Here is a 27,286-nt window from a genome sequence, read left to right on the forward strand (position 1 = left end):
ATGGTACCTATTCAGAACTAGTAGATCCGCTCTTAGGCCGAGATTTATTTGAGCACACTTTGACTTTCCTCAGACTTAAGCTCCAGTTAAAACGAGACAGATTTATACCAGCGATATAGCGCTGTCTCGTTTTAACAGCGTCTTAAGTCTGAGCAAAGTCAAAGTGCGCTCGATAGATCTCAAGCTTATAATCTACGTTTTTTTCTACACTGTCATATCACAACATAGTATCAGGACTTTGTAGGTATATTTATGTATGATGGCTTCTTATAAATAGGTATCTAACTACCTATCTAGGTATGTTTTAGTTTGTCTATATTTTTTCCAGCTGGCAGGATAATTGGGCTTATAGTTTTTTCGTTCCGCGAATGCCCTTCTGACCTCTACTTAATGTAAGCACATATCAGTGTGCTTATCTGATTCGGTGCAGGCAGAGTGAACTATGGTGTTGGCTTTGGTTGGGGAGTCGCATAAGACCAAGCGCATATTTACATAAGCAAAAACATACTAGGTAGGTAGGCGAAAACCTCCAACGTAAAGTGATCTAAAAAGTGAACTAATATTCACGTTTCTACAATGGACTATTAGACCGGGCTCTTGACAACTTGACTGCACTTTTTAAACGAGGTAACCTTTCAAAAAAATATAAAAAAGTTGTAAATACGGAGAGTGTGCACAAGAGCTCTTTGACCTGGTTCCTCCTTCTTCTTTCTACCATCGTACTGCCGGGCATCGTCAAGGTTTGCATCCGTACGTAGCAGAAATTCCTCGAACAAGTACGAAGCGATTTGCTTCCTCGTTTCTAATCCGGACCGATAGGATATGGAACGCCCTTCCAACATCAGTTTTCCATTCCACTTTTAATATGGGTACCTAAGTCAAGAGTGTATAGGCAACTTATAAGCAAGCGCGCTCAATATTAGGCTGCATCATCAGGTCTGATTGCAGCCAAGCGCTAGTCTGTAAATTAAAAAAAAACCTGGGTAGAAATGAAATGTAATGTCTTTTATACACATAGGTACCCCGTGTAGCTAATTTTGAGCAACTCTTACAAAAATGCATGAAAATAAATTCGAAATAACGCGAATGTATCGTACTAACTAAGACGCCTGTGTAAATATTAAGATTGCTTAACAATAACGCGTAAAGATGGGTCATTGACCATCGGGCGCGGCGACAATCTCGCTTAGCTACATAACAATACATATCTATGCTTTCTATTTGGATTTATTTTGGTGTGTAAATACTGAAAAAAAAATTGGGCTGCGATCAGTCATCAGACTCATGCACCGATCGTTACGTACCGGGTATTTTTTTGGTTCTGTACCTCAAAAAGAAAAACGGAACCCTTATAGGATCACTATGTTGTCTGTCTGTCTGTCATTCTGTCCATCTGTCCCTCTGTCGTGTCTGTCAAGAAAACCTATAGGGTACTTCCCGTTGACCTAACATCATGAAATTTGGCAAGTAGGTCTTAAGCACAAGTAAAGGAAAAATCCGAAAACCGTGAATTAAAAAAAAATTAAATCATCAAAAAACAAAAATCATAGTTAGTAGCGTTGTAGCAAGTTACGGCCACGTAAGTTTGGGTGTGGGCCGTATGCCGTATATATCGATCCGTCACCATAAAAACTAGGCAGCAGCTAGTATGTGCACGTCTTTAACTTTAAATATTATCATTCATTCACATTATTATCAGTTACTGTCAGTCCGATCAGTCTAAACTCAGTGATTGTAGATACGTCGAATCACGAACACGTTGTACTGGTGAAATGTCAATATTGTTTACGAAATGGGCTCGTTCGTGGTAAACAGTTTTCTTTTTAACTTCATGGTCGGTCTTGTTGTTACTTTCGCGTTGCCGTTCGAAGGATTGTACGAGTTGAATATTATTCATTACAATGATTTTCATGCCAGGTATGTTCTTGAAATACTATAAGGACTTCCCCGTAGCTTTTTGTGTTCTTATTTTCCTTATCTTTCTCACAGCTCTATCTAAAGATGAACAAGTGTAAATTAAAAATTTATAACACCCCCGACGATCAAAATTCCAAAGTATCTGAGTTTTCCAAAACATCATTTTCAAATAAATAATAATTATGTATTTAGGCAACGTCCACCTTGACAGCTTGACATTTGTCAATTGACATAATATTATTATGAACCTAACGGTTATCTAACCTTCTTTTCTACAAGAAAACTAGAAAAGAGCTGATAACTCTTAAACGGCTGAACCAATTTTTTTAGATTATAGCTAAGAACACTCTCGATCAAGCCATCTTTCAAACAAAAAAAAGCTAAATTAAAATCGGTTCATTTGTTTAGGCGCTACGATGCCACAGACAGATACACAGATACACAGACACACAGATACACAAATACACACGTCAAACTTATAACACCCCTCTTTTTGGGTCGGGGGTTAAAAATAAATGATAAAAATTGAAAATATCTCTTATTTATTTGGCATTAAAATCATGCCATAATTTTCTTAAATACTTAGTGATCTGGCATGGGATACAAATACAATTTTACGATTGTATTAATCGTATACATAATTTTATGGATTTGACCTGACATAGTGTTAGTTGGCCATTCAGCGCGTCGATCAGTAGGTAATTATAGCAGCGATGTAAATGTAAATCCATGTTTTTGTTATAATGTTACTATTCCACATGATGACAAGTGATTACTAGTGAAAGCAGAAAAGGAAGCAATATTGAAATATTTGGGCCTGGCTCATAATATTGCGTCTATGTGGAGTGTTGACTCAGCGATTATTGTACCTACCCATTGTACCCGAATTGTACCTGTCCACGGTCTTATTGCGAGTAGTTTGGACGAATTTGGCTGGATTTGTAGGTATGGATCTGATAGGTAGGTCAGGTACGTCCTAAAATCAAGCCTGGTATTATCTAGGTACCAGAGCTTCCAATTAAGGGCGATCAGTGATCCGGATCACTGAAACCGCTTCGTCGTCACGCGCTTCATTTCCGGACGTGTTAATCGTAGGTACGTTACTAATAGCCTAGGTAGGTACACACCTACGCGCGCGTTGTGTGTTATTTTCTGTCACGCTAAGAAAATACCGCGCGTTAGTGTGTTTAAGGTTTAGTTTATGTCTGTGGTTAAATGAAAATCATAAGAATTACCGAAATTATACAAGTGAATCGTATGTAAAGGCTGTTTTGAAAAGCTATTTTCATCGTTAAAAACATCTGTAGACTGTACCTATAGAAACAGGTGTACCTACCTGTATCTCTGCTAAAAGTAAACATAAATTAATTTTAAAATAAAAGAATTATATGTCCAAAACGTTGCTGTTCAATACCATCGCGAAAACCAAATATTATCAAAAATAACTTATCTTTTTCGTCATTTTTGGCTTCATTTACATTTTGGTCGTTAACGTAGTTAATAGTCGGAATAATTAAACCTAGGTAGGTATGACCAAAATTGGAGGTACTCGTACCTACCTAATCTTTTATGTTTACGCTCCACGCGCTTTTCTAAATGTATTTTGTGCTATAAGTATAGGTATCTACCTATTATAATCTATAACTATCTCTTCATTTTCTATACCTACCTTGGTTTGAAAGTTATGCTAGACCGAGTATGGTAGGTCTTTGGCTAGACCATTAAAACCTCTAGGCTAAAAACGTAAATAAACTATGTACAAAAACAACAACGTAAAGGCATACCTACTTTGCAAATCCATTCAGTATTCTTTTAATATATTGGTTAGTTTTGCAAAAATAAACGTAATAGGCACCTACGAAAAGTTGATTGCGTTCGCGTTGTCTCAACATCGCGCACTCGCTTTTGCTTGATCAAAAAAATTGTAAAGAAGTTAGTAGGTAAGTAAGTTACTACGTGTCTTATCCAAGATGATATTAAATATTACTTAACTAGGTAATTTTACACATAATAAAATGTGCATGGACACTTATTCGCGACCTTGATACTGATACATGCTAGTTTAACCTTTTACTTGTAGATAGGTAGGTACCTAAGTACTTTCGATACTAAAATGATGCATAATATTAAAGACCTGACGAAATAATTATAACCTACGACTTACGATTATTTACCTATTTACTTATAAGTGAGGCTTCAATGGTGCCATTAAGAACGGAATGAATATCGAAAGGTCTTAGGTGCGGATCTCTAATATTTTAGTGTCATAGTATAGTACAGTACTTAGGTATGAAGTAGAGGAACCTTATAACACAAACTGCATAGATTGGCATACTAAGAAGGGAGATAACTCCAAGAGGTGAAACATGGTAGGTATAGCTATGCGGATGAGACGTGGCGTAGACTCATTCATTAACTTGTATTCAGTTAGTAGATAATATGCATTGACAGCGCATGCGCCACGTCGCTGCATAACCAACGCCAAAAAAGTCCTAAGGATTATCGAAGAGCCGCGTCTACGTAAATCGCCGTATTATCTACTAGTATGTAAACCGTGCCCGCCGCAGTCGGGTAAAAAAGGCCGAGCCTTTTTTACCCGACTGCGGCAAAGCCAAAAGGTAATGGTTTTAGCAGCAGTATGTATGTATGTGTGCATGTATGTATGTTTGTATCCAAATTCTGTGTGTTCCATCGTAGTGTCTAAACTACTGGACCGATTTTGATGAATGAGGTGTCAATAATTCGTTGTATAATATTTTATACGAAAAAAATTGACACGGATGTTACTTAATAAGAAAAGTGGAGGTCTCAAAAAAATTTTTTTTTGCTATTGTATCGAGTGGAATGTCAAATGAAAGAAGAGAAAATTCTGAAATAATGTAAGTGTACAACAACATTAAAATATACCAAGCGACAGAAAAACAATTTTACCCCAATATTTCAGTGTTTATTAAGACGATCGCAGTCGGGTTTTAGTTTTCAACTTTATCTTGTTTACTCTTGTTTATTTTAAAGCAGTTGTAACAAAAATATATGCTAATTAACGTTTATCACAGTCAGACCAGATTTGAGCCGGTACTGGTAAACTAAATAAACTGCTGATAAAAATAACTCACAATTTAGCGCATAATTAAGTACCTATTTGCGAATACAACGTGTTATTTCTCAAATATAAAGTTTTTGAATTAACACGTTGTAGTCCCAAACAGGCGAAATGACTAAATGATATTTATACCTAGGGGCTGGCGCATATATGGCGGAGCGCAGCGCAGAGCATTTTTCACAGTCAAAATATTATTGACATTGTCCTCATTGAAATAATATCTAAAATCAATTGTGCATCCGTGCGGATACTCGCGCATCCGCGCGCAGTCCCGCGCGTGCTCGCGCATTCTCTGGTTGAAATTCGCGTAATGTGTCACGCGATTAGAAAACTTCGCGGGTATGCTCTGCGCTGCGCTCCGCCACGCTCCGCCATATTATGTGCGCCGGCCCTAAGTAGGATAACCGTCAATTAGGTATTATCATATTTAACCACTTCTTTCTATCTGTAGATTTGAAGAAACGTCAGTAGAAACTCCAACATGTCGGGTGAACAATAACTCTTGCTTAGGCGGCTTTCCAAGACTCTACAAGAAGATCGAATCGCTACGACAGAAAAAACCGAATTCTATACTTCTGAATGCAGGCGACAGCTTCCAAGGAACCTACTGGTATACGCTGCTCAAATGGAACATCACACAGGAGTTCATGAACCTTTTGGAACACGATGCTCATGTAAGTAACGAGTTTAGTATTTGTGAAGTAGTGATAACTGGTACTTGGCTGAGTTGGTTGTGGGCTCTTATCAGACCTGGGCGTTCGGAACCCTCGTAGCTTTAGTTTCAAGTTTACAAATTCAAAACTGACCATCAAAAAGTGTCAATGCTACCCAATTTGAATATAAATGATTTGACTTTGACATTGTCGTTTTGTCGTACCTACTCTTGTCCTACTCTTGTCCTACTCTTGTCTAGTCGTATTCAATAACACTATGTCGTATGTGTAACTTATCGGAGTCGTGTCGTATTCTTGTCGTACCTACTGTTCTCCATCCTCAAATACCCTTGCACTTTGAGGACAATCAGGTTTAGTTTCATTTGAATATTTTTTCTTGAAGCATTAGGTATAAAATGATTCCCACTCGTTCAATATTACCAACAACTTAACTACGTAATGACTGCAAGCCATTATGCAATTTACAAACGGAAATGTGTTATACATTCAGTTTATAACTCAAAAGTATATTGTTAAGACTGGACGATTCACACGCTCTTTGTCCGGATAAATGAATACCTATGAGTATCTTACATAGGTCAGGTACGAAGATTTACCTCTGCACAAAGACATTTTTGATCACTTACCTACTAAGTAATGTAGCATCAAGACCGGGAGCTGCAGCAGAAATGGCTGAAAACGGCAAGCCGCGCAAGTATGCCTCTCTTATTGAGAGTTTTTTTGTTCCGTTTGCCGTGGAGACCATGGAGTCTTAGTACTAAAAAAAATTTACGAGACATTTCACCGCGTTTAATATCCTCATCGGGTGACAGAAGGGCTGGCTCATTTTTTGCGCAACGGATCAGCCTGGCTGTCCAGCGTGGAAATGCAGCCAGTACCTATTCTTGGCACCATTCCCCGCGGTCATGATTTGTATAGTAATCAGATAAGGCTAGCTTTAAGTTTTATTGTTATATTTTCTTAATAAAAAAAGAAGTATATGTAGTAATGTAGGATGTAGTATCTTTGATATAGGTACGTGTTATATGTAATGTAAAGGCACCTAAAGACGTCGGCCTAGGACCGACGATTTTAGGGCACTCGGAAGAAGAGTGTGCACAGGAACTTTTCGATCTTGTCCCCCCTTCACCATTTTACCGCCGAACCGCAAGACGTCGGGCGAGTTTCCATCCTTATGTCGTCGACATTCCATCTACACGCACGAAACTTTTTGCGTCTTCATTCCTCATACGCATGGCTTAGCCATGTTTGGAATACTCTTCCGCGATCTGTGTTTCCTACCAATTACAATCCGGGTATCCTTAAACAAGAGTGAATAGGCACCTTCTAGGTAAACGCGTCCCATCTTAGACCACATCATCACTTTCCATCAGGTGTGATTGCGGTCAAACGCTTACCTATAGCGAATAAAAAAAAAGTTGATGGTGAGTGGTGACCTAAAATAGTGAAACTATATTTTCAGGCAATCGGCAACCATGAGTTTGATGACGGGCCAGAAGGCTTGGCGCCATACCTGAGAGCCCTAAAAGCACCAATTCTTGCAGCCAACATGGATAGTAGCAAAGAGCCCATCTTACAAGGCTTGTACAGACCGCACATCATCATAGAGCGGAAGAAGAGGAAAATTGGTATTATAGGACTTATCACTCCAGACACTAAGGTAAGACTTCATTGCTACGTTAATAATTGCTAACGAACATTCTCTGGATAATCGAACCATTTAGTACGATAGATATTAACTCTCAAGGGTTTTTTATGAGAGCTTCGATAGCTCAACGGTTGAGGAGCGGACTGAATTCCGAAAGGTCGGCGGTTCAAACCCCACCCGTTGCACTATTGTCGTACCCACTCCTGACACAAGCTTTACGCTTAATTGGAGGGGAAAGGGGAGTATTAGTCATGATTATTATTATAATGCCTTTTCTGACATCATAACGAGATCGCAGTCATGAGTTCCTTGACATTGAATAGAAAAGCAATTTTTGGTGGAAACTTGAAAACCAGAAACTGACATTTTCTGGTGCAGAGATCAGGTATTTTAGGACATCTATGAGAGCTATGATTTTTTGATTTCATTTTTAAGTTTATATTCATGGATGGACTTAGGTATAAATACTCTTTATATTTTGCATATTAATTGCATTAATTATCTTTTGGTGTACAATATTAGCATATGATTAGCATATTTCAATCATGCATTCATCCTTCAATAGTCTGATAAGATGTTGACAACTCTGTTATCTAAACATAATACGTTCTAAGATCATTTATATTTTATTTCATCTTCCATTAAGATAAGAAGACGACGCTTCTTCTTATTGTAACAAAATATTCAAGGGAAGGACAAACAAACAAACATTGATTTTTATATATAAGAATAAGAAACTAGAGCCTTGAATGACGTCTTCAAATACTATTTTATTACTTTTGCAGATTTTATCGTCGACTGGTGATGTGGAGTTCACTGACCCGCTGGAAACTGTGAAGCGGGAAGCCAAAGAGCTTAATGATCAAGGAGTTGATATTATCATTGTACTGTCACATTGCGGTCTTGATATTGACAAGTAAGTGTTATTGCGATTTTTAACCCCCGACCCAAAAAGAGGGATGTTTTAAGTTTGACGTGTGTATTTGTGTATCCGTCTGTGGCATCGTAGCTCCTAAACGAATGAACCGATTTTAATTTAGTTGTTTTGTTTGAAAGGTGGCTTGATTGAGAGTGTTCTTAGCTATAATCCAAAAAAAAATCCAAGAAAATCGGTTCAGCCGTTTGAAAGTTATCAGCTCTTTTCTAGTTACTGTAACCTTCACTTGTCGGAGGTGTTATAAATTTTTAATTTACACTTGTTGTGATAGTAATCCTAACTAGATACCTACCTATTATATAAAATTCTGATATGACTAAATGATTTACAGAAAAATCGCACAGGACTGCGGCGAGCACATAGACATCATAGTTGGTGGTCATTCACATTCTTTGCTCTGGAACGGACCGGCTCCCAGTGGTGAAGAGGTGGCAGGGCCTTACCCAGTGTTTATTGAGTCCTCCGCTAACAAGAAACATAAGGTACCTAATTAAACCTTTTATACTTGAGTATAATCCTTTTAGATTTTACCGGAATCTAGTCCGCTCTCAAGTTTGGGGAGGTGCTTAGCGTCTTCGTTGTTCTGTGGTTGTGTTAGTGGAACTAAGTCTAAGGAACCAGTCCTTTGTCTAATCATAAACAGTGCAGGTCTTCTCCGTTTGGCCGGAATGGCCAAGCGAGAGTACGGGCCTCGAGGTATGACCTCCTTACCCGGATGGGGCGCAAGTTAGTGCCCAGGTTTTGGTATTTTAGCTGGGATTTCACCGGCTAAAGGACCAACACCAGGGCATAAACGTCTAAACATATTAAGTATGAAAGGATAATTGTAATTTATCGCTATTAGATGACATTCACAGAGCATAGATTGGCTTTAGATACATCGGCATTAAAGGATACCGTGGCCTCGAGGTTAAAGGCACACTGGGCGTTATTACCTAATGAGACGCAAGGTTCGAATCGTGCGGAAAACTTAATATTTAATACGTAGATAGGTTTCTCCTGAGGTTAGCGTGTACAGACAGATAAATGTGATGGAGGGATTGTTGCAATTTCAGTAAAGAGTTTTAGTTACTTACCTACTGTTTAGTTATTTACTGGTATAGAAAGCGACCGACGCTGATCAAGCGAACTATGGAACGACATACTCGTACAATAAGCATCCGCCGCACACCCATTTCACTCCATAGAGTGCCATTCATTTATCTTCACAGCGCATGCAGCCCGCGCGCCTGTGGTGCTTGCTAGGTATATCAAGATTGAAGTCCCTAGTACCTATTCGAACGTTATCCGTTTGCAGGTAGTGATAGTCCAAGCATCAGCATACACCAAGTACATGGGCAACCTGAAAGTTTATTTCAACTACTGCGGGGACTACATCAAATGGGAGGGCGGACCGATTTTCCTCGATAGGAATGAACCAGAAGGTAAAATTTAATTCTTTAAGTATATACAGTTATTCCAAAAAAGTTGTCCAATCTGAAGTTGCAACATGGTCGTTTGCGCAGACCACAGACTATGGATTATATACACTAGCCTGGCTGGATCTGTTTTTGTACAAAGCGCAGTCATATGCTTCGTGTTCAGATTTGACCAGGTAGGTAGTTACATATTTTGCCCGAACTTTATCATTGTAAAGATACAGCAAAAAAGGTGTCTACCTACATGATTATCGTGGGTTTCAACTTTCAAGCCAAAGAAGTACGTCCCTACTGACTATACTATCCTATGATCTTCGACTTATACTTCAACTAGATGGATAATATATTATTATTGTGGCAAATTTCTGGTGTTCTAACTCACAGCAACAATGACAGGTTTCTAAATTGTCTAAATTGGTTTAGTTGAACTACATCCAGAACTTATGGCAGACATTATACAGAAAACCAAAGAGTAGGAGTATAATCTTCCCCTTTATCTAGCGTTTATGGACCATGACAAAGCTTTCAATTCTGTTGAGATTTGGACTATATTGGAATTTGGATTCTCTGCAGTGATATATCCAAGCCTTGAGCTTATTTCCAGCGTCGTCTCAATGTCCTTTCAAGTCCAAGAACAATAAACAAATCCGATTCCAATTTGAAGAGGTATGAAACAGGGAGGTGCGATATCTCCTAAATTGTTCGGTTGCACTCTCATAGCTGTTTAAAAGGTATTGGACTGGAAAGGTATAGAGACATAGGTCAACGTAAATGGCAATTTGATCTTACACTAAACTTGCGATTTACAGATTGCATCGTTATATTAATTAGGTAATCACTAATCCTTGTTTTAAAATACTACCTATCTGTATTCTGTTTTCACAGATTTGGAGATTAAAGCAAGACTAGCACCATACGCCGACTTGGTCCACAGGGCGGAGCAAGAGGTGATAGGCGAGAGTCAAACTACACTTAACCTCGAGGACTGTGTGTTTGGAGAGTGCGCTCTTGGGGACCTGCTGGTGGACTCCATGGCTGAATATGTAAGTAATTATTAATTGTTTTCTTATGAGCGAGTTTACAAGAGTGAAAACGTATTCAATCCACACAGTTTGGTGGTCTGACTGTCTGCAAGATTTTCGCGGCCCATCGGCTTAACAGATTTTGAAAAGGTTTGGTATAGGGATAGCTTGCATCCCGGAGATGGCTATAGGCTATCTTTTACTCCCGGAAATCAAAAAGTTCCCACACGATTAAAAATGTTAATTTACGTGTTTGAACTAACGGACATCACCGACCTAGACCGTAATTTTGAGCAGGTTAAAAACTCACGAGTCCGCTCCGCTCCACTTCGCTCCACTTACCCTTACAACACAGTAAGTGGAACGCATTGAAGTTACGGCTGTTTGGGATGGGGTCTTAAAGGGGTAGAAGTAAGTCATCACGCGTTATGAACGAAATTAGCGATGAATCGCATGCACATTGTTCTCGGGTCACGTCACCAAGTGAGCGCGGCCTGCTTTGACTGCAATATCTTCTGTAATCGAAATGGCAACATAAAAAAGAATATTAGCCATGTTAAATGACTAATATTCCCCTTTCCTCTCCAACTAAGCGTCAGGCTTGTGCTAGGAGTAGGTACGACAATAGTGCAACGGGCGGGGTTTGAACCGTCGACCTTTCGGTTTTCAGTCCACTCCTTTACCGGTTGAGCTATCGAGGCTCTATTGAATGATATGGAATGATTTGAAATGGAAGCACAGTTAACTTAAAACCTAGGAGTCACCTAGTAGCGACTCCTAGAAGGAACTCCTTTACTTACAAAATATGCAGTCAATTCGTCAATAAAATTGTATGCTTGTTTAGGCGTCATAATATTCACTATTTACTTTTTATTGCTGTGAACCGCTAGTTTATTTAATATTATATTTATACAGGCAAAGACCTTACATCCGGAGTTCCATTACATATCGTTTGTTCAGCGTGGCAACATCAGAGCTCCGATACCTAGTGGACGTAAGTATTTGTGTCCAATGTCACTATTTTTAACTCGAAAACTTTATAATAATTTTTCTATCATCCTCATAATTTCAAAATCAAATCAAATCTCAGAATGGGAAGGGTTTGGCTAATATTAGTCCAACACGCTGGCCAAGTGCGTATTGGCAGACAACGATCCTTTAAGGATTCCTTTTTTTAGCTATTGGAGTACGGTATTATAAAAAAAACTTTATAATTAATATTAGTTTTATATTACTTTCAGCAATAACTAAAGGTACCATTGTCGAGCTGTTGCCTTTCAACGACCGGGTGGAGCTGTTCGAGCTTCAAGGCAAGGATGTTCTATTGGCGCTGGAAAGGGGCGTATCTGACGCTTGGGCTATGAATCCTTTCAAAGGACCCTATGTGCTGCAAGTTTCAGGTATCTTTCACTTCTCATGCTAGTAAAGTTCTTCTTTATGCTGGTTGTAAGAAGATAAAAGTGCTTTTTATGCTCTCGTGTATACCTAAGTGTTGTATGGAAAGTTCTATAGTGCCTGAGCTTAGGGACCTATGCTCGTACAATGTAATTATCGAGTTCCTATGAAAATGGACCCCGGATGAGTTTGAAACTAGCCGGGCTTACATCGACTAAATAAATGAGTATAGCCGGTACAAATTCCTCACGATAGTTTAAACATTGAAATGTAAGTATATTTGGAGCAACCTAATAATATACGTTACTCAGTTAAACAACAACTGTGGCTATCGCAATGATTGTAATAAGTAATAATTATTATAACTGAGATAATGCAACTTCCACGTTGTCACGCTTTTGATATAACCCTCGTCTCTAATTCAAACCGCTAGGATATGGAACGTCTTCCCTGATCGGTGGGAATGCCCTTGTAGCATCAGTTTTCCCCTCCAATTTTAATGGGCACCTTCAAGTCAAGAGTGGATAGATAATATGTTTTAGGCAAGTGCGCTCCATATTAGGCTGCATAGTCGGTTACCAGCTGGTCTGATTGCAGCCAAGCGTTTAATTTAAAAAAAAATGCAATTCACCTCGAGCAGAGTGAACTAGAGTGAGGGAACTCTCGGTTTGATCCTGTTCGACGAAATGTCAAATATTAGACTATGGTGACGTAAAATCAAAGAAAAATAGTCCTATTTTAGGGCTACTAACATTGGTGCCTGTTATTGACGTCGAAGCCTAGACGTTTCATTAGAAGTTTCTTAACTGTTGTGGACTGTGCGTCGAGACATAAATGTTTTTGTGGGTTGGATTATTCTATACAAGTTTTTCGTCCACAGGTCTTCAAGTGACATACAATGTATCGCTGCCAGAAGGCCAGCGTCTGACATCAGTGTCCGTCGGCAACAGTCGAGACTCCAGCGTGCCACTGGACTCTTCAGTGTACTACCATGTCGTCGCGCCGGCCTTTTTGGCTGGCGGTGGAGACGGATTTACGGTGAGAAATACTTAAGTACAGTCCGACAAGGCTCTCTTGGCACTTGAGTGAGGGCGCTGTTGTAGCTTTATGCCGATACAGCGAACTATGAACAAGTGCACTTCTCAAGATGGCGGCTTTAGTTCCAATTTTGGCCACGCGCCAGGAGAGTCTTGTATTTTTGAGAACTTATAGTTTTAATGCAAAGAAAAAAAAAATTGCTGGTTACAATACAGGCTGCTAGATGAACCTACAATAATTATCGGTGAATTTCGACAGCCTGGCTGATTGGGTGGTTGAAATTATCTGCAAGACTCGGCTAAAAATATATATGAGATACGGCTGGGCTATATTATAAATTATTACAAGACCGGCCTATACACAGCCTAATGTGTTAAGTTGTGTGCTGTATTTTAAGCTATAACTTTTTTCGTTTCTAGATGTTCAAAGATGGCAAAAGGAACGTCGAAGTCGCCGCCAGCCGCGATCAGAAAGTTTTAGAAACTTACATTGATAATCATTCGCCAATTAATGTATCTAAGGACGGCCGATTAGTTGTTAATTCTTAGAATAATATTTTTGTACATTATACATGTTTTAATAGGCTGTTTTTCATTTTTATAGTACAATATTATATGTTATTTAATAAATGAATAAGTATTTATTCATTAAAAATGTTTTATTTATCTTAGATACTAGTGAATTCACCGAATACCTAAATGCAAACGATGCGACGCAACGTCTAGTCTTTAAGGTCATGAGACGGGCCTGCCCGCGAAATTCAAATTTAATTTGGTTCTTCGCATTTTTTAAACTAATACGACAACGTAAGCTTATGGCATTTTCAATTGCGACAATGGCAGTATCATCCTCACAGGTTTATATAAAAATCTTTACTTGAAAGGGTCCAGGTTAAGAAATTAGCTGTAGCATCGACTAATTCTGACACATTAGTCGATACTAGAACTAATTTCTTAAACAAACCACCAACCAATTTAATTTGAATTTCGCGGGCCGGCCCGTCGCTTCCACCTTAACCCGTATCTGTAATGTAAAATACGTTGCTTATACGGCTCCACAGTGTGCGATCAACTTTACTTGACAATGATAAAATAGTGGTTAGATTACTTGATAAAAACATGGATTCAAAACAGGAAAAAACTTAGGAACTTATTTTATATTGAAGGCACAGCTGTCTATTATAATAATGTTAATTTTCCTTTCTTAGTGCAAGGCCAAAACCGTTGCGGTGGAAATAAAGAGCACAATATAAAATATAAAACTAGACATCTTAGGTAAGTGGGTACGTGAGATAATTAGGATTTTGTGTTATCTCTGTTACTCATGCGTCTATGACATAAAAATAATAATTTACTTAAGCAATTGTTGATTGGGTTCCGTACTTCAAAAGGAAAAAACGGAACCCTTATAGGATCTTTATAGTCCTTATAGGACTTTGGTGTCTGCCTGTCTGTCTGTCCGTCTGTCCTCTGTCCATCTGTCGTGTCTGTTAAGAAAACCTGAGCTCAGTTTATCGGACCGGCGATAGGTTGATCATCAAGATGATTATGAATGTGGTACCAATTACATCACGTTTTATTTCTTTCGCAATATACCTACGGTGTTATCTTCTAAGAAGTAATAATAATAAATAAATACTGTTAGTTATTCATAATAATATAATAATGATTATTATATAAATAAATTATCAGATAAACCAGGTCATGGGCAGTGTCAAATGAAAATATTAGGTACTTATATTACATTTTTCAAAAAAGTTCATTTGAAAAATCGCTAATGATGATCAACTTGTAACACTCCTCTTATTACTATGGGGGTTAAATCTGCAGCATTGAATTGCGCACAAGCATACCTAGGAATAATATACTTATTTAGCTATTTTCATTTATATTTCCGATAAATCGCACATTTAGATCTAAACTGAGACAATTCATTGTACCTACCTATCCGAATGCGCACAAGCATTTAAATCTAGGAATAGTATTTTGATTTATATTTCTGATATGATTATCATAAACTTTAATAGGTACTCTACTAAGAAATGATAGCGTAGCATACTTATTAATAATATCTAAACGCTTTTATAGTTACTTAGAAATGATAGCTGCTAGCTGTTAGTCTATAAGTACTAAGCTAAAGAACTTAAATTAAATCTATTAGTTTGTTAGTATGCACTCGGGTTATTCTCCTGAATTATTCGATCCCGAAATTTTTCGCTGATAGAAAGCTTAGACATTCCTCAATGTCAAGGCTGTTATCGCGCAGAAAAAGTCGCGGGCAAACGCCAGTATCTTTGCAAAGACTTGTTCCACGTGCTATGTCAAGAATGTCAATGTTATTCTGCACTAAGAAGCTCCGAGTTCCCTTTCCCTTTATGATAATACAGGATCTATTTATCTTAGACCATGCAACATACCAACCTATTTACTAGAAACGATTAAGAATAAAATACCAATTTGCAATAATAATAAAATAATGAAAATAAAATGTAAGTAATTTTTTAAATTTGTTGATAAGTAAACAAGGCTCGATTTTGTTAAAAAAATTGGTAGGTACCTATCTTTTCTCAGTTCAATTCAATACGGGAGATGAAGGTTTATTCTAATTTATCACCTCTACATATTTTTTGTCTATGGCATAGTTAGGCTCTCCGTGCAAAGCCAGGCGAGTCAACTAGTTAGTAATTAAAGGACATATCAATAAAATAAACAAGAGCAAATTAAAAATTTATAACACCCCCGACAAGTGAAGGTTACGGTAACTAGAAAATAGCTGATAACCTTCGAACGGCTGAACCGATTTTCTTGGATTAGGTATAGCTAAGAACACTCTCGATCAAGCCACCTTTTAAACAAAAAACTGAATTAAAACCGGTTCCTTAGTTTAGGAGCTACGATGCCACAGACAGATACACAGATACACACGTCAAACTTAGGTATAAGACCCCTTTTTTTGGGTCGGGGGTTAAAATAGCAAAAAATTGTCTTATATCCAGTTCACCGATTTTGACCTACACTGAGAGGACGTATAGATGCCACAAAGCAACTTGATCTGCTGAAAATATGGCCTTGTGTTTAGATACCCCCAAATGTGGACCAACCATAATCTGTCAATCTTGACTATGCACTTGCTCACGAGTTCACGTGGTGAATAATTTAGTAGTACTTAATCACACAGTTAGAGCAGACGTATAATTTTGTTTCACACTTTATTACGTTAACAGAATAATATGATAATTTTTTAGCGTAAAACAAGCGCTTGTTTAATTGAAATGTATTTATTGATTGCGGTATTTTCTTTGGTGTTTAGTGTTTGTGTGAACGGCGCGGTGTTAAAAAATGACTTGTTTAGATTGGATATAGTGCATTACAATGATTTTCACGCGAGGTGAGGAAGGTGTTTTGTTATCAACAGCTGGACCTGTTACCACTTTGGTCGGGATTCTAAGCTTATCCATGTTAAAACTAGCCCTTATTAATACAGAAATGTGTATGTCTGTCTGTTACCTTTTCTGCTACTAACTGCTAATTCATGTTTGGAACAGAAATACTCAATCACTTCTATCTTGGAGACGGTTATAGGATAGGTACATTTGTTATCCCGGAATGGCCGTAATTGAAAATCAAAAAGCTCAACGCGAATGAAATCACTAATTATCTAAATGAAAAATTAATTATTATAAGTTAACTTACTTATATAGAATAATTTAAAATAGGAGGTATGACAAAATATTTATAGATTTATTTAGCTGTGGAGTTGAATAAAATTGTTGACACGAGATTTTTGAAGAGAATTTTTGCGAGATCACGCAAAAACAACCAGAGCAGCTTAGATGAAGGCTTTAGTTTTTGATTTTATCACAAAACATAGTAAGCAGCTACCTAAATTATGACAATGTTAGAATAATATTTTGAATTGAAGTAGAGGCAATTAGATAACTAAACAAGAAGTAATCTTTCGCGGAAAAACAAGGGATTTCTTCACAATTAAGAAAACCTAAGCCCTCGCGGATAAAGTTGTGGGCAAAGCCTAGATATAAATTTCGATAAATTAAAAAGAAGTTTCAAGGTGTACATACCTAAACTAGGTAGGTAGGTAAAGGGTCAAAAAGTAAACGAGCATATTGGGAAATTTTTTGTATTATATAAAAAGGGCAATACAAGCAATTTATAATTTAAAATCACGCGATTAGCTTCGAGAAAATTTAAGGAAATAGGTACTTATTAATATAGTAGCCTTCCTGTATATATTTACAACAATTTAATTTTTGTCAGACAAAATATTCTTTAGTTACCTAGAAGAAAATTGGTGATCTGCTTACTAGGCAAACTATGTAGAATACAGAACCGTAATAAGCTTGCGATTAAAATATTTCTGTTCTATTCTATTCTACAAAGTACTTCAAACAGACTAGAATAAAGAACCGTACCTAAATAAGCTTGCGACTAAAATATTTCTATTCTATTCTATTCTATTCTACAAAGTAATCAAAAATACACTTCCGTTGATGCATTGAAAGCGATAAACGAGATAAATTTATCTTTTGTGATTTTTGTTGTTATCCTTTACCTACTATGTTTTCCGATCCATGAAATTGGTGCAGACATTGTTATGACATACTTCCCGGTTAATTTTACAGCAACAATAATTTTTTATTGCCGAATCCTTGAAACTATTAATTTACTTTCTAGAATCTAAATGCATAACGTAATTAAATATAAATTTAATATTATAATTATAAATTAAAAACAACGTAATCATACTAATATTATAAAGGAGAAAGTTTGTATGTGTGTGTGTGTGTGTGTGTATGTTTGTTACTCCTTCACGCAAAAACTACTGGACGGATTGGGCTGAATTTAGAATGTACATAGATGCTAGCCTGGATTAGCACATAGGCTACTTTTTATCCCGGAAAATCAAAGAGTTCCCACGGGAATTTTAAAAAACCTACATCCACGCGAACGAAGTCGCGGGTATCAGCTAGTTAAGTATAAATTTGTGCTTGGAAAAAAGAAAAAATATACTATACTTGATATACTTAGATAGTAAATATTTAGGCGGTAATAGCTTAGTGGTTACCTAAGCGTCCGCGTTGTCGGGTCCGTTTCCTTTTCGGTTCGATTCCAGGCACGCACCTCTAATTTTTCGGAATTTTGTGCATTTTACGGTGGTTTTAAGCAATTATATAACACTTGTTTTAATGGTGAAGGAAAATAACGTGAGGAAACCTGCTTGCCTGAGAGTTCTCCATAATCATCTCAAAGGTGTGAGAAGTCTCCCTATTCGCACTTAACGTAGTGGCTTCTCATTCTGATAGGAGACCAGTTCTCAGTAGTGAGCCATTGCTGCATTTATGAAGATGGTCAATATTTAATTTTAGTTAGGACGGGTTATCACACTTCACACTAATATTATAAAGGCGAAAGTTTGTATGTGTGTGTGTGTGTGTGTATGTTTGTTACTCCTTCACGCTAAAACTACTGGACGGGTTGGGCTGAAATTTAGAATGGAGATAGATTATACTCTGGATTAGCACATAGGCTACGTTTTATCCCGAAAATCAAAGAGTTCCCACGGGATTTAAAAAAAAACTACAACCACGCCAACGAAGTCGCGGGCATCAGCTAGTAATTATTATGTTTTTAAGCAATGAATTCTAATACAATAGATTTCCCGTAAAATTTTCCATGATCGTGTGATAATATTGTGATATCCTCATCTTGTATGTAGTAGTTGTAGACAGGTACAAGATTATTGACCTCTTTGATATATATTTGATAAACAAGATAAGACAAAGTCATATTTTTTGCCCACTTTGTTTTTCGATCTCTGAAATTAGCCATGGAGGTTTCGAAGCAACAAACAAAATCATGACAATGACATTGACGCGAGTTAAATCTAAACTTAGAATAAAACTGTAGGTATCTGGATGATTTCTATTTTTAACCCCCGACCCAAAAAGAGGGGTGTTATAAGTTTGACGTGTTTATCTGTGTATCTGTCTGGGGCATCGTAGCTCCTAAACTAATGAACCGATTTTAATTTAGTTTTCTTTGTTTGAAAGGTGTCTTGATCGAGAGTGTTCTTAGCTATAACCCAAGAAAATCGGTTCAGCCGTTTGAAAGTTATCAGCTCTTTTCTAGTTACTGTAACCTTCACTTTTCGGGGGTGTTATAAATTTTTAATTTACACTTGTCTGTACATTAATATACCTATTTGAATATTTTTAAAATTCTAGTCGAACAAAGCATAAGATATCGATATAGAGTTCGAAACAATTTTTTTTTAATTTTCTCGGTAATGTTTTCAAAGATGTGTGAAGTTTTCCAATCTGCTCTCGGCCAATGTGGCAGACTATGGCATTAAAGCCATTTTATCTCACAGAAGACCTAGTGCCTCAGTAGTCAGTAGTGGTCGGCAATGCATTGTTCTTGATGAAATTATTTATATATTGAATGAATTGATGAATATATTTTTCACCTGATTAAATATGACCTTTTCTGACTCTGTTTGCAGATTTGAAGAAACAACCATATCTTTTCCAGTATGCAAATCCAACGATACCTTGTGTTTAGGAGGTTTCGCTCGTCTTTACTACGAGATCAAGACTCTGCTCAAAGAGAAGCCTGGTGCCTTACTCTTGGATGCTGGAGACACTTTTCAGGGCACCTATTGGTACACGTTACTGAAATGGAATGTCACACAGAAGTTTATCAATTTGCTACCCAATGACGCTCATGTTAGTATTTTCATTTGGTCGTATCTTTTCTACTATAATCTAGATGATGCCCGCAACTTCATCTTCGTGGATTTCAGTTGGAACTCTGATTTTCCAGGATAAAAGAAGCCTATGTCACTCTTTAGGTAACTGTATATGCATTCAAAAATTCACGTCAATTCGGTGCTCCATTGCGGCGTGATTGTAGGACAAATTAACAAACCAACACACTTTTCATTTATAATAATGGATTGTGATGACAACTTAATCCTTGGTTGTGATCTTATTTGCTGGTAATTGACGATGCAGTCTAAAATAGAAAAGAAGAAGTAGGGCAAGTAGGCTCCAGCATTGAGTTTGATCGTACTTACGTTTGTATGGAGAGCGCCGTAGAGCGCGCTAGTGAAACTTCGCTTAAGCGGAATTTACATTACGAAATTAGTGGCACGAAAGTAGTTTCACAACATTAATTTCATTTATCAATTGCACTCTAAACGTCTAATTTCGTAATGCATGCATCACTGATACTAAAATTAATTTCGTGAAACTACTTTAGTGCCACTAATTTCGTAATGTAAATTCCGCTTTAAGTATCCGTAATGTCATTATTTCAACAACCTTTGCTTGCTGAGGTGACTTTTTCATTTAAAACCTTGGTTAATTCAATTGATCGATTTCTCTACATCTATATCTACGTTGCTATCTATAGCTGTTAGATGCTAACAATAATATGTTTTTATTTGCTGTCTAGCCTCGGAAAAGTAGATCTTTAGCAATATTGTAGATACGTACAGATATAGGTAAGTTTAAAATATTAAAATATTTTGAATAGGTTAGCTTACATCCCGTGGATAGACGTACCTAGGCTACTTTTTATCCCGGAAAATCAAAGAGCTGTCCCAAGATTTTTCAAAGTCCAATCATCTATCAAGTTCATCTAGAAAACAAATCAATGTTGTTCGTAATGTATTTAAATAAAATATAATGATGTGCGTTAACGATTTAGCAAAGATAGAAGATTTAGCTTTACTGACCTGGTATTCTACTGACCTGAGAAGTCGAGAACCATTTTATTAAATTCTTCTTTTTTATTTTATTTTCAGACCATCGGCAATCATGAATTCGATGATGGTGTAGCGGGCCTAGCACCTTACCTTGCGGCACTCCAAGCGCCTATAGTAGTAGCGAATATTGACACTAGTTTAGAACCTTCGCTAAATGGGTTATATAAACCACATATTATATTAGAACGAAAAGGAAGACGAATAGGAATCATTGGACTTACAACAACAGAAACAAGGGTAAATTAAAACTTTAAATCGTAACTTTATCAATAGGGATAAATAATTGGGAATTACTACCTACACAAATTATTTATTTATTAAATTCTTCCTCATATTGATGTTTGTTAACAGACGTCATCAAATCCTGACCAAGTGAAGTTTTTGGATCCGATAGCAACAGTACAAAGAGAGGCACAGAATTTGACAGATCAGGGAGTTGATATAATTCTGGTGCTATCTCACTGCGGGCTTCCAGTTGACAAGTAAGAACTTTGCAAAATCTTTCAAGCAAATAAAAATATAGAAAGAAATAGCAAAAAAGGGATAAAAATCAAACTACTTAGGTATAGTAAAGAAGAAAGAATTACACGATATTTTAAGAAATCCGATTAAAACTAAAAGATCTAGATATTTGGAGCGGTTTTGATTTTTTTTCCATTGAGGAAATAAAGTATATCCAATCTTGTTTTGATGAGGAATTTAGGTTAAAGACCCATTACGCACATAATATTAAAACATTAAAATTTAAAGTAGTTGTATTTATAATTTTCAATAAAAAGCTTCCCAAAATCGTAAAATATTGCAAATGATTCGTTAATGAATAAATGATAAACATAATAATATGTTTTATTTAATATCGTATACAAATAATTTGAGATTAAAGCAAATATTGAAAACGGGTCAAACTTGAAGTGTGTGAACACAAAATACTTAAACAAGAAGGTACCTACTTGGTTTTAAATTCTCACTGCATATAAAACTTCTTCTAACTTTACAGCAACGATTTCCATCTAAATGAGAATTGTTCGAGCATAATATTTTAAAATAGCATTTTATTCGTTGCGGTTGACTTGTCGGTGATTTAAATGCAAAGACAGTAGGTACTTAGCTATCTCTCATATTTTCCGATAAACCTATCATCTAGCTGATTAAGGTGCATACGAATAAAGAATCCTTTATGCCAATATACTCTAACCCTATGATTTATGAAATAAATCTTGAAATATTCTCATATCCGTAGAAGATCTCATATTCTCATATCATGTTGAAGAATAAAATTTCTGAGGATATAAGATGAAATGAGAAATTTACTGTTATTTATTTATATCGCATTTATATGGTTTCAAACCAAACAGTTTTGGGAGAATCTTCTACCTAGTACATTTTTCTTTATGCAAATTGCAAAGGTAGGTAGAAATAGAGGAGATGGAATATCATATCATTAGTTAGGTATATTTTTTTGTAAAAACTAAACTAGCCATTTGATATCAATAAGCTAGGTATATGAAAATTAATACAATTTGATTAATACTAGAAGATGCCCGCAACTTCGACATCGTGGATTTAGTATTTTTAAAAATCTTTTTAACTTTTTAATTTATCTGGATAGAAACTTTCCTATGTCCGAATCCAGGATGCAAGCTATCTTTATAGGTACCTCCTAAGTATCAAAATTGGAGTCGTAACCTGTGAAAAGGTAACCCATACAGTCAAAACCATTTATTCAAAAAATAGACCGCACCATTTTACACTCTTTGATTGGCAACTTTTGAATTTATAAGATGTTGATAATAGAATGGTAGCATTGATTTCAGAGCCACCCCTAGCTAGTCATTAATTACACAAACTTAAAACTAAAGCTACGAGGGTTCCAGACAGATAGGCACTTTCGTTTATTTTATATTAGTATCGATTGTTTTTAAGACATTGGAAATAGAGTTGTGAAGGTCGGAGAGTGACAGGTTTGAAGAATATTGCACACAAGAGTAGGTAAACTGCTCTATAGTAGATAGCTTACATAGGTAGGTATAATGTTTTTGGATAAAAGTTACTATCGGTTTGTTTTAAGCAGTTTACTAATAATTTGGTAATTTCGAACTATTTAACTGGCACCAAACTTCGACAAGAAAATCGATGTATGTATCGTTTGAGGTATATCGAGATATTTTTGTATCATTACGAGTAGATGGGTAATTATGTATTAAGTTAATACTTTCTCTAAAATATGTTCCAGGGAAATAGCGAGCTCAGTCGGTGAAAATATCGACGTGATAATAGGCGGGCACTCCCACAGCCTTCTCTGGAATGGCGATTCACCCAGCAAGGAGCACGTTGCTGGACCATATCCTGTCCTGGTTAAATCTGAAGCAAATCCAGATCATGAAGTAAGAATGATGAAAGTCAAAGTTTTATTTATTCACGGTGAAAGACCTTGGTCTTTTGAAACGTTCATAAATATTATGGTTGTGATTTAAATACACTGATGGTAAGGCTCCACTATTAGTATTCGGCATAGATTTGGATTTCTGTGGTATTCGGCAAATTCTGACTCAACACCGAACTTAACTCGGGTTAGCCTAAATTATTGGAGTGATACGATTCATTTGCCGAATTACAATAATGGGGCCGAACCAATATAAAACATTTTATATTTCAGTCAATCTTGATCAAGCGGGTGATTCACTAACTCAGTGATCAACGCTGAATGATAGCCACCAAGCTCCTTTGACATTTATTTTTAAGCCCTTGAAGGTTTCCTACGAACAATTATTTTAATATCACTCATCAACAATCAAGAGCCAACCAACGTCAAATGAGTTCGGTGCCTTTCATTCAGTGTTGAACACTGAGTTAGCGAATCATCTCGCTGATCTGAGTCTTTTTATCAACGACATTGAAATTTAAATATTTTGTTTGTTTAAGTTAATTTATTTTATTTCTTTTAGTTTTATTATGTTTCATTAATAGGTGTTGATAGTAACCGCGGCTTGTTTTACAAAGTACCTCGGGAACCTTACCGTGTATTTCGACCAAATGGGAAACTTGAAAGATTTTAGCGGTGAACCCGTATTTCTTAATAGATCTATTCCTGAAGGTATGTTAATTTTAACATCATCTTAGATTATAGGTATTTTTAATACAAAAAAAACCGATCAAACACTTTTTAATTTTTTGTTATGTAATTAACCAGAAATTCACAGTTTTCTGATTTTTCGGATTTTTAATTGTGCTATAAGACATTGCTACTTGCCAAACATGATTCTAGGTCAACGGGAAATATTATCCTATAGGTTCTTATTCCCTTGACGGGTCCTGACAGACATATCAGGTACAATTTAGAAATTACAAATTCCGCCAAGACTTGAACCTCAAGCTCCTCACTGCGCCAGGGACGTTGTCTTCTTCAAACTTCAACAAAATAATTTAATACTTAAAATAAAAAAAATACTAACTTTTTTTACAGACCCAGAAATAAAAGCTATATTAAAACCCTTTAGTGAGAAATTACACACTTTCGTCAATGAAAAAGTGGGCTTCGCAGAAGATAACTTACTTGCTAAACCCTGTGGTTCACAGGAATGTGCTATCGGTGATTTTGTAGCTGATGCCCTTCTAGATGCCGTGAGTATCTAATTCATAAAATAAGTATAATAATTAATTATCATAAAAAGTAATGGTAGATTTACATAATTATACAAAATCATAATAAGTGACCTAGAAGTAAGCAAGCGTAGATTTTATTATATTTGAAAACAAAAATATGAATATACCTATAATTAGGCAGAATATAAGTGGAAGATTGAGTAATCTTCCACTTATATTCTTAGATTTATAGCTCAATTAATATATAGTGCCCAGCAAACATCTTGGACCTGCCCGGCTAGCATGGGCAGTAGATAAAAATTATATCCCCGATTATATCCACTGATTTGTATGACATCAGTGGATGTAATCGGGGGATATAATTTTTATCTACTGCCCATGCTAGCCGGGCTGAGGTGGTGCAGTGGGAGAGAGTTGGCGAATCCGGGAAGCAAAAGTCGACGTATCAACCAATAGTGTGCACCCGCGCCGACTGCTCGACCAATCCCTTGCACCCGCCATTCGCCAACCAATCGCGTCAATGCTCAAGTTGTTTGCCGGGCACTGTAAGAGTCTTTAGCTAATGTCTATTGTGCGAACCATGGTGGTAGAGTCACAGATGTAGAATAAGAAACATAGGTATAGCGCATAACCGAGTAGGCTCCTGCGGTAGTGGAGCGGTGAGGGAGGGGTAACGGATGTCACAAGTGGACGAATCACAGAGCTTTCATGTCACGTCATCAAACCTCTCCGGGCCTTCCCGCACCGCTCGACTATCGCAGGAACCTACTTCGTTATGCGTTATGTCTGTATCACTTCTCCTAAATGAAACACAAATTTTTGATTATATTTCCATCCATCCATCCATCAGCCTGTATGCGTCCACAGCTGGACATAGGCCTTTCCAAGAGCGCGCCACCAAACACGGTCCTCCGCCTTCCTCATCCACCCGCTCCCCGCCACCTTCTTCAGGTCATCGGTCCAGCGGGCAGGAGGTTGTCCCACACTGCGCTTACCGGTACGCGGTCTCCACTCCAGAACACTCCACTCCAGAGCACTGACAGTTGGCCTCGTCCACAAACTAAAGGTCGCTCAGCGCGCTATGGAGCGAGCTATGTTGGGTATTACTCTCAGGGATAAAATCCGGAACGAGGAAATTCGCAGAAGAACAAAAGCGACCGACATAGCTCAAAGGATTAGCAAGCTGAAGTGGCAATGGGCAGGTCATGTCTGTCGCAGAACCGACGGCCGATGGGGCAGACGTGTTCTGGAGTGGAGACCGCGTACCGATTATATTTACCTATATGTTATTTGATTGAGGGTAAAATACTTATTTCTCTTTTTTTTTTGGAATTTTCAGGCAAAGGAAATGCATGTCTCAAACTTAACCCACGTTTCATTCTTGTTGAGGAATATGATGCGCGGATCAATCCCTAAAGGAGGTAAATATATATATTTTTAATAGAACAAAATAAATACAAAAAGATAAGCGTATCAAAAAAGAGACAAATGAATCAGAATGAGACACTGATATATTATAACACATAATACTATTTACATAGTATGCTGGATCTGCGATTGATGACGTGTTTTTGAAGCAACTACCGCCATTTTGATGCTGATAGCGGCATTGTGATTGGCCTAGATTAAAGCAGTAATTGGTGAGGGTGAGCGCCATGTGAGTAAACTCGGAACTAAATATTAGTGATGAGACATAATATCTATGAACTAAAAAAATAATATTTCAGATATAACAAGAGGCGATGTAATCAATGTTTTACCCTTTACTAATACGGTGGCAACTTTTGCACTTCAAGGAAAATATTTGATAGACGCTTTCAGAAATTGTATGGGCAATTACTGGGTTGCAAAACCATTTCAAGGACCATGGATGCCTCAAGTAGCGGGTAAGCTTAATCATATTCTTCCTATTTGAAATTTAACTTCCAACTGCAAGGTGATCTCTCATAACATATTTATTTCATCTATTTTTTCTTTAACATATAGGTTTACGTTTAACATTAAACTTGGGAGATACAGTAACAATAAAAGTATTAGTTAAAGAAGGAGAAGAATTCGTAGCATTAGATCCAGATCAGGAATATCAAGTTACAACGTTCAATTTTATTATTAAGGGCGGGAATGGTTTTGATGTAAGTTTTCAGAGAAAGTGTATTAAATATGAATTATTAATAATTAAGTCGTTTAAAGTTGAGGTTTAAAGGATTACATTAACTGTAGAGCAAGTAAATCACTAACAATGAAAAGTTTACCCACAATAAGTTTAGTATTATCCATTTAAATCAATAGAGGCTCAATTCTCACGGTTTGAGTAGACATGTACAACATGATGCACCCACAGTATAAATTCACAATCTACAGATCTGCAGATATATGCGGGCAGTAGCTTTGTAGGCTTTATAGCATATCAGGATTAAAGAGCTGGCTCTTACCTATCTAGTCATAAGATACGAAATAACAAAATATACGAAATTGAAACTAAATATAGGTACCTACTGGTTAATTTATAAAATTCTTTACTCATAGTTCCCGTGTTTATAAGATAATATTTTGCAGATGTTGAAAAACCATGGAAGAAACCTGACGATAGTGGGCAAAGATTCAGATATTTTTGAAAGATATGTACGCAAAAAATCACCGATAGTACCTACATTGGATAATAGACTTACTGTAATAAATTAATTTTTAGTAATAATTCAAACAAAAATAATTGTAGTAATAATTTTACCTTGAACTGACACCTCGC

At 36.8% G+C, this 27,286-nt stretch overlaps 2 protein-coding genes and 1 long non-coding RNA gene across 5 annotated transcripts; 2 read left to right on the forward strand and 1 right to left on the reverse strand.

Annotated features, from left to right (window-relative positions):
• Positions 1-45: 45 nt before the first annotated feature.
• LOC123871179 lies at positions 46-15,221 on the reverse strand. The gene is made up of 4 exons (XR_006797229.1): positions 15,211-15,221; positions 3,808-3,815; positions 505-507; positions 46-192 (listed from the first exon to the last, which is right to left on the reverse strand). It is a non-coding gene; the product is annotated as an uncharacterized LOC123871179 (long non-coding RNA).
• LOC123871171 (apyrase-like) lies at positions 1,646-17,064 on the forward strand. 3 transcript variants are annotated; one of them, XM_045914810.1, is made up of 12 exons: positions 1,646-1,917; positions 5,472-5,694; positions 7,157-7,354; positions 8,128-8,258; positions 8,611-8,761; positions 9,577-9,703; positions 10,583-10,740; positions 11,635-11,713; positions 11,961-12,119; positions 12,995-13,152; positions 13,572-13,725; positions 17,054-17,064. In XM_045914810.1, the coding sequence occupies exons 1-11, from the start codon at positions 1,793-1,795 to the stop codon at positions 13,698-13,700; spliced, it is 1,638 nt and encodes a 545-aa protein (XP_045770766.1). In that variant the 5' UTR covers positions 1,646-1,792; the 3' UTR covers positions 13,701-13,725; positions 17,054-17,064. The 3 variants fall into 3 exon arrangements, with proteins under 3 accessions (XP_045770766.1, XP_045770765.1, XP_045770763.1); XM_045914809.1 differs by lacking the exon at positions 17,054-17,064 and adding an exon at positions 13,756-13,768 and having other exon boundaries at positions 13,572-13,712; XM_045914807.1 differs by lacking the exon at positions 17,054-17,064 and having other exon boundaries at positions 13,572-13,799.
• LOC123871172 (apyrase-like) lies at positions 16,313-27,235 on the forward strand. Its single transcript, XM_045914811.1, has 11 exons — positions 16,313-16,539; positions 19,672-19,894; positions 20,977-21,174; positions 21,289-21,419; positions 23,171-23,321; positions 23,905-24,031; positions 24,401-24,558; positions 25,880-25,961; positions 26,268-26,426; positions 26,527-26,672; positions 27,097-27,235. The coding sequence occupies exons 1-11, from the start codon at positions 16,424-16,426 to the stop codon at positions 27,220-27,222; spliced, it is 1,617 nt and encodes a 538-aa protein (XP_045770767.1). The 5' UTR covers positions 16,313-16,423; the 3' UTR covers positions 27,223-27,235.
• Positions 27,236-27,286: the final 51 nt, after the last annotated feature.

Source organism: Maniola jurtina, chromosome 13 (assembly GCF_905333055.1).
Source record: "Maniola jurtina chromosome 13, ilManJurt1.1, whole genome shotgun sequence".
In the NCBI taxonomy this organism is placed as follows: domain Eukaryota; kingdom Metazoa; phylum Arthropoda; class Insecta; order Lepidoptera; family Nymphalidae; genus Maniola; species Maniola jurtina.

Coding starts and splice junctions, on each gene's coding strand:
- LOC123871171 (XM_045914810.1), top strand. CDS start 1,793: ATGGGCTCGTTCGTGGTAAACAGTTTTCTTTTTAACTTCATGGTCGGT. Junction 1,918..5,471: donor TACAATGATTTTCATGCCAG/GTATGTTCTTGA, acceptor TTCTATCTGTAG/ATTTGAAGAAACGTCAGTAG. Junction 8,762..9,576: donor CCGCTAACAAGAAACATAAG/GTACCTAATTAA, acceptor ATCCGTTTGCAG/GTAGTGATAGTCCAAGCATC.
- LOC123871172 (XM_045914811.1), top strand. CDS start 16,424: ATGTATTTATTGATTGCGGTATTTTCTTTGGTGTTTAGTGTTTGTGTG. Junction 24,032..24,400: donor TAATAGATCTATTCCTGAAG/GTATGTTAATTT, acceptor CTTTTTTTACAG/ACCCAGAAATAAAAGCTATA. Junction 26,427..26,526: donor ATGGATGCCTCAAGTAGCGG/GTAAGCTTAATC, acceptor TTTAACATATAG/GTTTACGTTTAACATTAAAC.